This window comes from Petaurus breviceps, unplaced genomic scaffold, assembly GCF_028583685.1.
Source record: "Petaurus breviceps papuanus isolate PSGF00001 unplaced genomic scaffold, PetGlider_PUasm1.0 90849, whole genome shotgun sequence".
Lineage (NCBI taxonomy): Eukaryota > Metazoa > Chordata > Mammalia > Diprotodontia > Petauridae > Petaurus > Petaurus breviceps.
The window spans coordinates 13,999,368-14,012,401 of record NW_027187361.1 but is presented as its reverse complement, the minus strand read 5'-3'; the positions used below and the strand labels follow the sequence as shown (position 1 = coordinate 14,012,401).

Here is a 13,034-nt window from a genome sequence, read left to right as displayed (position 1 = left end):
TCCCTCTTTCTTTCCTTCTTCCTTCCTTCCTTCCTCTTTCAAGCAATTGGGGTTAAGTAACTTGCTCAAGGTTACACAGCCAGCTTTTTTGTGTGGGTATTAAGTATCTGAGGCTGGAACCGATCTCGGGTCCTCCTGACTCCAGGGCTGGCACTCTTACTGTGCCACCTAGCTGCCCGTCTCACTTTCAGTCTCTCCCTGTTTAGTGGTGCAGTTCCTATTGCCTACAAACACGCCATGTCCTCCCTATCCTGGAAAAACCCTCATTTGATCCCTCCATCCCTGCTAACTATTCTCCTATTCCTCTTCTGCCCTTTGTAATTAACCTCTTCGGTAAGGGGTTTCCACTTTCTCCTGTGGATTTGAACTCAAATCTTCCTGACTCTAGGCCCAGTGCTCTATCCACTGTGTCACTGAACTGGCCCAGGAGAGAGCCTTTTCTCAAGCTAAAAAAAAATAATAATTACTAAATGATTGTCATTGGCTCCATTTTTTCAAATAAAGAAACTGAGGTTCAGGACATCCATAATTCCATACAAGCTTTGATATGCAATTCGTCCAATTTGAGATAAGGGGAGGAAACTGTGGAGCACGCAGGCATCATGCCTTCCCTGGCATACAAGCTAGTTTGGGGATTTAGGTCAGGGCTAGGGTTAGCTGGAAGGGAGCCCAGCCAGAGTCAAATTCCAGGGCCGCTGTACAGCCAGACACATGGCTATAACAAAAGCCAGGTAGTTTTTTTTTTTCAGGGGCAGTTTACAAGCATGATCTTCTGCAAATAACCCAAAGGCAACTATATCATTTTATTTTTCTCTAGAATCACAGAAACAAAGCTGAAAAGGCATTAGAAAGAATAATGGACTTAGAAAACAGGAGGCCAGAGTTCAAATTCCAGTAGCTAAGCTTAGTTGTGATCTTGAATAATTAGCTATATCTCTCAGCCTCAGTTTCTTGAGCCATAAAATGGGATTAACAATATTATACTGAAGATCTCCTGGGTTCTGTGAGAGACAGCATGAGGTATTAAAAAAGAACTTGATCTCAGAATCAGAAAGGTCTGGGTTTTAATCTTCTCAGTGCCCCAGGTAATGTTCTTAATTATAAACTGCAGAGAAGGTGTTGACCTTCTTTGGCAGCAGGAGCTTCCTCCAAGGAAAGTCCCTGTACTAGATATAGTGGGAGCCTGGGCAGGCTTGTGGTTGTTGAAGTCCCTATGCAGGCTCTACCCACTCGGAGATGATTCAAACACCTGGTGGTTTGAATTATTGTTGTCAGTCACATCCAACTCTTTGTGACCCCATTTCAGGTTCTCTTAGCAAAGATGCTGGGGTGGTTTGCCAGTTCATTTCACAGATGAGGAAACTGAGGCAGAGAGGGTTATGTGACTTGCCCAGGGTCACAAAGCTAGGAAGTGTCTGAGGCCAGATTTGAAATCAGGAAGATGAGTCTTCGAGACTTCAGGCCTGGCACTCTATGCACTATGGTGCCACCTAGCTGACCTTTTGGCTTGAATTCTGAGCCTGTATTCAGAAAAGAGAAATCTTTTCCTGAGCCCCAGCTGCCTAGAGGCTGCTTCCCTCAGTTCCTGATGCAGTGAGTGCAGACTGGGAGCTGTACTTGATATTCCTGTATTATGGGTTTAAAAATTCAATTATCCAAGTTTTTTAAACTAGATTTTCTACTTCCCAAGTGCCTACTGAATTTTTTTAAAAAGGGAAAAAAACCCTAGTACTTGCTAGCCACTTAGCCCACAATGCCAATGACGTCACAAGGACAGTATAGATTAACAAAAACAAATAAATAAACACAACCGCATCATTCACTTCATAGGGGAGTTGTGCTACACAGGGGAGTAAGTATGGTCAAATGATGAAGGTTCACCTGGTAACAAGACCTATGCTCCTGTCTGCTCTGGAGCTCTTAAGGACATTTTGGTGCAGTAAATACAGTACCAGGCCTGGAGTCAGGAAGACTCATTTTTCTGAGTTCAAATTTGGCCTCAGACACTTCCCAGCTGTGTGACCCTGGGCAAGTCACTTCACCCTGTTTGCCTCAGTTTTCTCATTTGTAAAGAGTTGGAGAAGGAAATGACAAATCACTCCAGTATCTCTACCAACAAAACCCCAAATGGAGTCACAAATAGTCAGGCACAACTGAAAAAGGACTGAACAACTCTACGAATTTTATTCACACAGTATCCCTGACTGTAAAAGATGTTTCATGAATATACAGACAACAAAATAAGAACCAAGTTAGTGTTATCTCATCAGCAGACATCAGATTGCTAGCAAACTGAAAGGCTACCATTTTTATATTACAATACTGTTCACACCGAGCACCTCAATTTCCTTATCTACAAACTAGACACATTACACCAACATTGATTAAATTGACAGGCCTATCGAAGTCTTCGTTGGGAAATAGCCCTCAAAGCACTAATGAGAGCAGGGGTTCTTAACCTGGGGTCCCCTGATTCTTCCCCTACCAAGAGTTCCACAGAAAAATTTCAGACTCTACGAACTTGGATTATTTCCATATATTTATAATTATATAAATTTAATTCGTGATTTTAAAATATTATTATAAGAAAGGGTCCATGGGCTTCCCAGACTGCCAAAGGTGTCCATTGAACAAAACAACTCTTGGAGAATTTTGTTGGGGGGTGGACCTGTCTTTGGGATAGGTCCAGACTTGTGATTTCACTGATGAAGAAACTTCCCCTACCAAACCTCAATGACATCTTCCCTGGTAATTCACAGCCTCGAGGAGTTGCACAGACTGAGAACTGAGAAGTTGAGGGAAGTATTCAGAGTCAGATGGCCAGAATGTCAGTGGCAGGAATTAAGGCTGGTCTCCTGGACTCTCTGTTATGGGAATGAAAATTTAAGATCTTCCCTGCCCCTAGGCCCTTTGACAGGCTTAAATGCAGCTGGAGTCTGTTGCTGGAGGCTTGTTTTTTCAGGAGATACTTTGTGATTGGGCAATGGGTCTGGAAGGTTGTTACATTCTCTGAGCCAGGAGAAGGCTATATATACCCTTCTAGGGTATATATGTGAGGTTTTGCTTTGGGGCTCACTTTGAGAAATGTTGTGTGATTTGACCAGACGAGACTCTGGGCAGCCATTGAGAGCCCCCGGCTTTGAAAACCCAGATGCTGATGCTTCCCTCTCTGGTAACTGACTAGGTATGGAGGTAATGGTCAGACAGTTGGAGGCCTGTCTGCTTGAAATGTTTCTATGTCTTCTTGTAACCTCTGTATACTCTGAAGTTCGGGGTGCTGACTTTTTCCCCTGAACTAGGTAAATGACATATGTTTGATTGATTAAAGCAAGACTGTTAACCCATTTTGAGTTGCTTTCCTTTAGAAAAGTGGATCTAAGAACCTGTGTTGGCAGCCACCCTGGGGATGCTGGGGTGCTTGCTGCCCTACTCTCAAAGCATCTCTCTAGATACTATACCACACTCCTCTATACAGAGGAGAATATGTTCCGAATCTTATTAACACATGAGAAAATGATCTCCCTGTGTGTTAAGCAGAAAGAGTCCTGGTTCTAGAGTCAGAGAAACTGGGTTCAAACACAACCTTTGATGCTTATTTGTGTGACCTCGGCCAACCAAAGTAACTTCCTGGGCCTGTTTCCTCATCTATAAAATTAGAAGACTAAACGAGATGGGCTCCTAAAGTCCCTTCTGCTTATGTACATATTATATATTCTATGATATACATACGTATCATATATACTATATTATAATATTGGTTGGTTGTTGTCTTCTGTTCTTGAAGCGGACCAAAATGACATCGCTATATGACAGTCAAGTTTCAGCGTGTCTGACTGGCTGATCAGATCAGTATCAGCTCATAATGTTCTACCACAGGTCGGACACTAAGAGTCTGTGTGAACATTTGGGGTGGATTCTTTAAATTTGCGCATCTTGCTTTTTTTTCCAAGTTATTTCATTTTTGCATTGTTCACAGAGCACAGCACCTTCTCTGCTATGGGCACATTATGCTGGGCAGTCCTGTGCCAGTGTCTCCCATGCCACAAATCAATTCCAAAGTTCTTAAGAAAGTCCTTGAGAGTATCCTAGTATCGCGCCTTCTGACCACCATGTGAACACTTGCCCTGTGTGAGTTCTCCATAAAATAGTCTTTTTAGGCAACCGTTCATTTTGCACTTGAACAATGTGGCCAGCCCATCAGAGTTGTACTCTCTGAAGCAGAGTTTGAATACTTGGCAGTTTAGTTCGAGTAAAGACCTCAGAGTCTGGTACCTTACCCTGCCAGGTGATCTTCAGAATCTTCCTAAGATAATCCAAATGGAAGGAATTCAGTTTCCTGGTATGGCACTGGTAGGCTGTTCCAAGTTTCACAGGCATACAACTGAACTGAATTGCTTCCATTATACATATACATGTTATATGTAATATATTATATTCTATGTATATATATATCTGAAAATATATGTATACATATACATATATATGTATATTTTTGTTGTTGTTGAATCATTCCAGTCCTGTCTGAAATAGTTCTGTCCTCTCTGTGACCCCATTTGGGGGTTTCTTGGCAAAGAAACTGGAATGGTTCACCATTTCCTTCTCCAGCTCATTTTACAGATGAAGAAACTGAGGCAAACAGGATTAAGTGACTTGCCCAAGGTCACACAGCTAAGAAGTGTCTGAGGCCAGATTTAAACTCACTAAGATGAGTTTTCCTGGCTCCTATCCTTGCCTTCTATATATTCTGCCATCTAGTTGTCTTATATATTCTGAACTTAATAATACAAATAAAATGGGTACCTCTATATACATTGTATAACAGAAGAAGAGAATTGTACTGACCTCTGAGGTCCTTTCTAGCTCTGTGATTTTATGATCTAGTGTAAGGATCCCAGAATGCCTCTGTCGAATACCTAGGATCCCTTTCCCCAACAGCACTGGAAGGGTTGTCTTGGTGTTATAAACCTATACTTTTGTATTTTTCTCTTTTAATGTTTGAACTCCTTTCAAGTTCTTATTTTAAATGAGCATATTTTCCTCACTGCGATAGTTGGGAAGCAATTCCCTAAAATGAAAAGACTAACTGCTTATTCCCAACACAAAGAGAAAGCATTTAGTAGGATACATGTAAAACGCTAACACTAGGTTAATGGGAAATAATTGCAAAAATCAAAGTAAAGGTGAATGGTAAGGAAAGGAAACCATCTAAACTTACCACAATAGTGTCTGCTCCTATAACAATGTCTGGAGGTCTTAAGTCTTTCTGTAAAAATTAAAATGCTTTTTGAAATAAATATTTTTTAAAAGTTTCTAACACCCCACCCCCTCAAAATGGACTGTCTCAATGAATTTAGAAAGCATAAAGTCATCACTAATACAAAGTTAATGCTGCAATTTGGAAATCAGTTGGAAAGAAATGGTTAGTTAAAATTTTTTTTAAAAAGCATATTATTAAGAATTAATAATAATATAACAAAAACTAATTAATCATATTAATAAGAACATGTTCCGACATATACCATAGCCTTTTAATGAGAGCAACCATTAGCAATATAGCCTACATTAAATAGGCAGTTAGTGAGTAGAGTATGGGGTCTGTAAGCAAGAAGCCCTGAGTTCAAATACTGTCTCAGACATTTACTAGCTGAGCGACCCTGGACAAGTCACTTAATGATAATAATATCTTTTATAAATAACATTTCTATAGTACTTTCTGTGTACCAGACACTTTATAGTTATTATCTCATTTGATTTTCACACCAACTCTGAGAAATAGGTGCTATTATTTTCCCATTTTAGAGATGAGGAAACTGAGATGGACAGAAGTTAAGTGACTTGCCCCAGGTCACACTGCTAGTAAGTGTCTGAGACTAGATATAAACTAATAATAGCAATAGCTAACATTTATATAGCACTTACTATGTGCTAGGAACTAAGTACTTTACAATTGTTATTTCATTTGAGGTAGATGCTATTATCCCCATTTTACAGAGAAGGCAACTGGAACAAATGACTTGCCCAGGGTCACAAGGCTCTGTGTGAGGCCAGATTCAAATTCAGGTCTTCCTGACTCCAGGTCTATCACTCTATCCACTGTACCATCTACCCACCAATATTTAACCTCTCTCTGCTTCAGTTTCCTCATCTGTAAAATAAGGATAATAACAGCACCTGCCTCAGAGTTGTGGGGATAAAACGAGATGTTTATAAAATACTTTTAAACCTTAAAAGGGGGCACATGATTTCCACCAGATCAAAAGTGGACACAAGGGAAGAGAATCGTGAAGCAAAAATTTTCAGCACCAGAGGAAAATGAAAGCCCTTCCTGTTGGGCCTCATTCTTTTAAAGTCTTCCCTTCTCTCAAAAGTTCTTCCAACAGAGATGAAGAACCTTTGGTTAAAGTCGATCAGACTGAAGCACCTGCCCTCCCACCCCAGCATCCTATGAAGCAATTTTCCTTGAGTCCTAGCCTCTGAAGGCACGATAACATCACATGAACAACTGTGATGAGAAGTAAACCAATTTATTCTTTAGCATTAAAATTGTGGGGTTCCTACCACTTTATCCCAACAAGGGAACATCTAATGAATAAACTGGAAAAGAAAAAAGGTAAATGAAAACATGACTTTTGGAGGGTAGGAAGAGGAAAGGACCCAGAACAATTAAATAAATACTATTCAGTAAGTAACCTGAAAGAAAAAGCCCTGATGTCTTAAAGGACAAGATAAAACGTTCCCCCTTCTAGCTAGCATTTATATAATGCTTTAAAGTTTACAAAGTATTTTCCAAACATCCCCACAACTCTGTGATATAGGTAGGTGCTGTCATATTACATTTCTTAAGGAGGACAGTTTTATCAGTGATGGCAATTAAAGCCAAGATGGGAAGGAGGGCATACAGGCACTAAGAAACATGTCTGCATTGGCATGGGGATTAGCCAGCAAAGCTGATTAGGTCTTTTACATTTTTAATTCTTACAGCACACTCATTCCGAATATCACCCCATATCCATGAAAAGTGACCTAACTAAATATATTTCCAAAAGAGTGCAATTTTTACTCAACTGACATAACATCGTGCAATCCAATGAAAGGTCAAATAATAATTTAGCAGCATGAAACTGTCCAGAATCCTGTGCATTGAGCTCTGCAGCCAAGTGGTGCAGGGTGTCGAGTAGCAGGCCTAGAGTTAGGAAGACCTGAGTTCAAATCCAGCCTCAGATATTTCCTAGCTGTGTAAGCAAGTTAATTAACTCTGCTTGGCTCAGTTTCCTTTTCTGAAAAATTAGCAGGAGAAGGAAATGCAAATCACTCCAGTATCTTTACCAAGAAAATCCCAAAAGGGGTGACAAAGGATTGGACACAACTGAAAACGATTGAAATGATAAAATAATGCAAAGAAAACCCCCACACCCCCAAAAACTTACCACATTCATCCTGTTAGCCACTTCAAGGGCCTTTTGTTTTGCTGTTTCCATGGCATACTCATAAGGCACTGCAAATGAAGTCTTGTCTAGAGTCTCTTTAAATCTGGATGGCACTACCTCAAATCGCAGGCCCTAGGATACAAAGACAGCAAAGCTTACTTCCTTATGAGTAGGAAAAGTTTCATTCAAAATACTGATATCCCCAGTACCCAACAATATACTTGTTGATAGGCAGGCAGTGGATGGAGAGATGGATCTAGAAAACCTTTGTTGGATTAACCACCACCTGCCTCAGTTTCCTCATCTGTAAAATGGGGATAATAATAACACCTAGCTCCCAATTGGGATGGTAAAATAAGACTTTTGTAAAGTGCTTTGCAAACATTGAAATGCTATATAATTGGCAGCTATTACTGGGGACTGACTGTCAACCATTATAAGGTCGTCCCTCTAGAGCAGGGCTGGGAAACCATGGCCTTCTGGATCCTAAGTATAGCCTTCTGACCTAATCCAAATTTTAGATCCTTAAGTGAGGTCTTTATAGAACATAGCTCTGTAAAATTTGGATTTGGTCAAAAGGCCACACTCAAGGATCTAGAAGGCCACATGTGGCCTCCAGGCCGAAGGTTCCCCATCTCTGCTCTAGAGGCAGAAAGGAGCTCAGTGAACTTCAGACTGGACCACCGACTCTACTGATGGGCATTTGAGCTCCTATGGAAGGGCCACAGCAAGTTGCGGTTGGCAAACCACTTTTCTCACAATTCAGTGAGGGCGGTAATATTATTATCCATTTTATTGTCCATATTATTTTATTCTCCATTAATATTATTAATATTAAGCGTTATTATGCATTTTCTAAAGATGATTAGGCCAGCTCTGAGAAGCTGCCTGTGGTCACGCTGCTAGGGAATAGCAGAGAGGTCTAAATCCAACAGTCCTTCTGGTGCATCATCTTCTCTCTCTTAACAGGTTGCATTAAAGCCCGTTTTAAGAAGGAACCTTCTATTTTAGCATTCAATGCAAACACCTGGAAGAGATGCCTGGAGGATGCCAGGATGCTTAAACAGAAGCTATTCCTCCCCAAAAGTGCTTTTTTGTGGAACAACAACAAAAACCAAACCCAAAAACATAGGAGCAATTAGGTGAAGGACCTGGGTTCAAATCCAGTCTCAGACATTTATTAGCTGTGTGAACCTGTGCAAGTCACTTAATTTAAAAGTTTGCCTCAGTTTCTTATCTGTAAAATGGGGACACACTTGTAATGGGAATGTAATTTTTAAGATCTTCCCTTCCCCTAGGCTAAAGTGCACCTGGAGCCTGGGGTGGGAGGCTTGTTTTTCAGTAGATACTTCTTGATTGGCCAGTGGGTTCAAAAGGTTGTTACATTCTCTGAGCCAGGAGAAGGTTATATAAGCCCTGATTTGAGGCTTTGCTTTGGGGCTCACTTTGAGAAGTGTTCTGTGATTTGATCAGATAAAACTCTGGGAAGCCATTGTTGAGAGTCCCCCAGCTTTGAAAAACCCAGATGTTGCTTTGGTATGGATGTAACGGTTGGACAGTTTGTAAACTGTCTACTTGATCTGTTTCTGTCTTGATAATTCTGTCTGTATAATCTGAAGTTCGGGGTGCTGACCTCTTTCCCCTGAACTAGGTAAACGATACATATTTGACTGATTAAAGTAAGCTTGTTAACCCATTTTGAGTTGCTTTCCTTTATCAAAGCAGATCCAAGAACCTGTGTTGCAGCAAACCCTGAGGGCGCTTGGGGTGCTTGCTGCTACAACACTGAAGAAGGAAATGGCAAACCACTCCAGTATCTTTGCCAAGAAAACCCAAAATGGAGTCGTGAAGAGTCAGAAACGACTGAAAAAAGACTGAACAACAGCTTTCAGGATTCAAGAGTGCCTGCCCACTAAACACAATTTAGCAGATTCTTGCAACATTTTTAAAGTTAGCCATTAAACAGGATTCCTCTCCGGTGGATCTTAAAGTTATTATCCCTATGAATGGGTAATTTCCATTCTCTACTTTCCGGACTTATCTTGATTTTTTTCCCCCAAGGGGCCCAGACTGAAAAATTCTTCACAAAACCCCCAAAACAAACCCCTTACCCCCCCAAAAAACCAAACCCAAAACAAAACACCAAACACATTTGGTCACACAGGAGTCTTGTCTTAACATCTATGCACACTCACCTGAAAACCTTTCCTGAGCCCTTGATGGATAGTAAAAGAGCAGAGTTTGGGAATACAGAATTGTCCCTAGCAGCGTCTCTAGGCTTTACATGTTAAAAATGCCATTGCTCAGCAGGCCACAGGATACATTTAGCCCATGATAAACCTGGTAATACACTAAATATATTTTTGTTGTCATTGTTCAGTCACGTTCGACTCTTTGTGATCCCATTTGGGGTCTTCTTGGCAAAGACACTGGAATGGTTTGACAAGTCCTTCTGCAGCTCATTTTATAGATAAGAAGACGGAGGCAAACAGGGTTGTGACCTGCCCAGAGTCACACATCTACTAAGTGTGAAGACAGATTTGAACTCAGAGAGTCTTCCTGGCCCCAAGCCCATGGCTCTATCCACTGTACCACTTAGCTGCCTACACTGAATATATACTACACACATATTCACCACCTTTCACTCACTTGACACTTAAAAGTTATCTAATACCCCACTAATCAGTTTAGAACAGGGGCTCTTAATTGAAGCTTCTTGAACTTAATTTTTAAAAAACATTTGTACTTCAATATAGTTTTCTTTGTGACCCTAGGTATCTTATTCATTTAAAAACATTCTGAGATAAAGTCTATAGGCTTCACCAGTTTGCCAAAGATGTCCATACTATACATAAACAGTTAAAGACTCCCCAGTTCAGAAGGTCCTTTCGGACAGGGACTGTCTTGTATTTTTTATACATGATACGAAACCTTCCACACAACAGTTGCTTAAGACATGCTTGTGAATTGTGATAGATAAGGGATGTGTGATCCAGCTGAAGAGATCTGGGGATGCTGAGACCCTGAAAAGGCCACGGTGGTGTTGCCTGGAAGGAATTCACACACACTGCCAAAAGAAGCAAGGGTTCTTAGGGAACCTGTGAGAGGGTGAGGATAGTGCTGGGCTGAGATGGAAAAGGGCCAAGGGAAAGGAATGCCAAGGATTCTAGTTAGGTAATCCAGGGTGTCTTTTGGGAGCAGGTGCCTATGAGCTATGGGTGGGAAAACGCCGGGAGTCAGCAGGGATAACTTTGTGGATACCGCACAGAGGGAGCTGTCAGAGGCCTAGGCCTGGACCTGGGGATCCCGCTCCAGAGAGAGTCCTTGGGCCAGGCAGCCCTGTGTCTGTCCTGATGAGAGAACATGTTCTGCAACAAGAGAATATTTTCTCACAGGGCAGGGGCATACTGGGAAACTGGGAGGCTTCCAGAGACATGATCTTGGGGATGGACCCCAGCACCCATCCCATTTATATTATAAAGGCTCGGTTTTTCCACAGAAGTTTTTTCCTTTCTATCCAGCCTTTTAAAATTAAACACTTTGAAATCTCTTACCCTATTCTGGGGCTAAAAAGTAACTTAAAAGTCAACACAACTCAATTAAAATGTAAAAAACACCTATTGCGCCCGCTGAACCCTGTGCTATCACAGGCCATGGGAGATATAGAATTAAAGCACAAACACAGATAACTATAAGGCACTGCATTAGAGAAATGCAAAACTAAGCGCTGCTTGAGTAGCAAGGGTCACTGCTGGCAGGATAACCGGAATCACACAGGTAATGGGGAAGGGAGGTCATTCTGCCATTGCACTGAGCCAAGGCGCTCTTTTGGGGGAGAGCGGAAGAGAAAGGGGGGGGGGGCTGAACAGTCTAGTCTGGCTGCAGCAGCCTGCAAGGGGATTACTATGCAGCAAGGCCTCACATAGCGGGGGGCACTGACACCCAGGCAATGGTCTCTGAACTTGACTCAGACAGCCACGGAAGGTTTTTGAGCACAATAGTGACGCGTCCAGATTTATAACTGGCCACCAGTGCTGGAGGAGGCCCCCGGGAAGAGGAACAGCGACCGTCAGGAGAGAAGACACGTTTTTAGCCAACAGTCTGAAGGCTCTTCCACAGGTCTGGGGGCCTGGAGCAGGGGGGGGGGGGGGTTTAGAAAATTAGCAGAAAAACCCGATGCGCCTGCCCTCAATCCTCTTGCAGCTGATGGAATACGGGGGCGCTGAAGTCGGGGAGCCCACGCTCAAGGCCTGCATAAGCCTCGTCGGTCCCATGGGGCTAAGGGCACCGGCCTTCCCGTGCATCCCATATTATTGCTGCTAATTGCGCTGAGTAAAATCAGACGTTTGTGAAAAATCTTCCCAGAATTCTGAGCTCTATACAAATGCTTGTTGTCTGTCATCACTAGCCCGCAGCACCGACTTCTCGTACAGCCACACCACCAAAAGGGGGTGTCTTCCCTCTGAAGCGGGAGGGGGTGCGGGGCGGGGCCCTGATCGCGACCCCCCCGGCCATGCCGCCCCGCCCCCCACAGCAGGGGGCTTCCAGGGTGTGGGCCCCTCCCCCCTCCGGCAGGCCCAGGAGGTATCAGCTTCCCCAGGGGCGGCCCCCCCAGCCCCCCCCTTCCCACGCAGGGTCCTCCGCACCCGCGGGGCGCGCGCGCACTCACGGCGCAGTTCAGGATCTCCTGTCTCCGGGGGGAGGCACTGGCCAGCACCACGCGCTTGCTGACCAGCTTCCTGATCACCGGGCACAGCACCATGGCGGGCGCGGGTGCGGCGGCGGCGGCAGCACGGCCAGCTCTGCCCGGGAGGAAGAGGAGCGGGAGGCTGGCAGAAAGCCCGGCTTATAAGCGTCGGGAGCGGGCTCCGCCCCCGCCCTCCCCGCGGATTCCGAGGCCGCGGCTGCTCAGTAGCTGCGGGGAGGGAGGAGAGGCGAGGGGTGGGGGAGGGGGAGCGGGAGGGGGGAGGAAGAGGAGGGAGGAGAGGCGAGGGGAGGGGGGGGGGGGGGGGGGGGGGGGGGGGGGGGGGGGGGGGGGGGGGGAGGAGGAGGGAGGAGGGGCGATGGGGGGAGCTAGGGCGCGGTGGATGGAGTGCCCGCCTGCAGGCCCCAAGACTCCTGGTGTTGAGTTCGGATATGGCCCAGCCGAGTGGCCTTGCACAAGTCCCTTAACCCAGCTTTCCTCAGTTCCTCTTCTGTAAAATGGTCTTTGACGAACGGCTCCTGTACCTTTGCCTGGAAGAGTCGGACATTTTTTTTTCTATTTTATTTTAGGCTCCAACGCCAGAACACAGATACAGAATAGAGAAAATAAATAAAAGCACATCATAAACCTAAATATCGGAATGTAAATACAACGTTAGAAAGGAAAAAGGCACGTCGTGCGTGTAGCAGAACGTGAGAGAGGATTCAGAATATGTGACAATAAGTGTTCATTTCGAGAAAACCCGCCCGGCCCACAGCGATACCCGGCTTCGCTTCCGCGGGGCTTTGCTCTGTTCTGGCTGGGCACTGGTTAATTTCGTCCTTTTGCCCCGCCCCCAGCCCCGCCCCGCCCACGATCAAGTTTAGATCTGTTTCTTTGTAACACAGATAGATACATACACA

At 44.0% G+C, this 13,034-nt stretch overlaps 1 protein-coding gene across 3 annotated transcripts in view; it reads right to left on the bottom strand.

Moving 5' to 3' along the window:
- ASMTL (acetylserotonin O-methyltransferase like) overlaps positions 1 to 12,304 on the bottom strand; it is a 46,525-nt gene extending 34,221 nt beyond the window's left edge. Inside the window, exons 1-3 of one of the 3 annotated variants that reach the window (XM_069072891.1) lie at positions 12,097 to 12,304; positions 7,428 to 7,559; positions 5,216 to 5,263 (exon numbers count right to left, since the gene is read on the bottom strand). In XM_069072891.1, the coding sequence (XP_068928992.1) occupies positions 5,216 to 5,263; positions 7,428 to 7,559; positions 12,097 to 12,189 (273 nt within the window). In that variant the 5' untranslated portion in view covers positions 12,190 to 12,304. Of the gene's footprint in view, positions 1 to 5,215; positions 5,264 to 7,427; positions 7,560 to 12,096 lie in introns of those variants that run through there. The other 2 variants (XM_069072890.1, XM_069072892.1) reach the window with 2 other exon arrangements.
- Between the last annotated feature and the right edge of the window lie 730 nt (positions 12,305 to 13,034).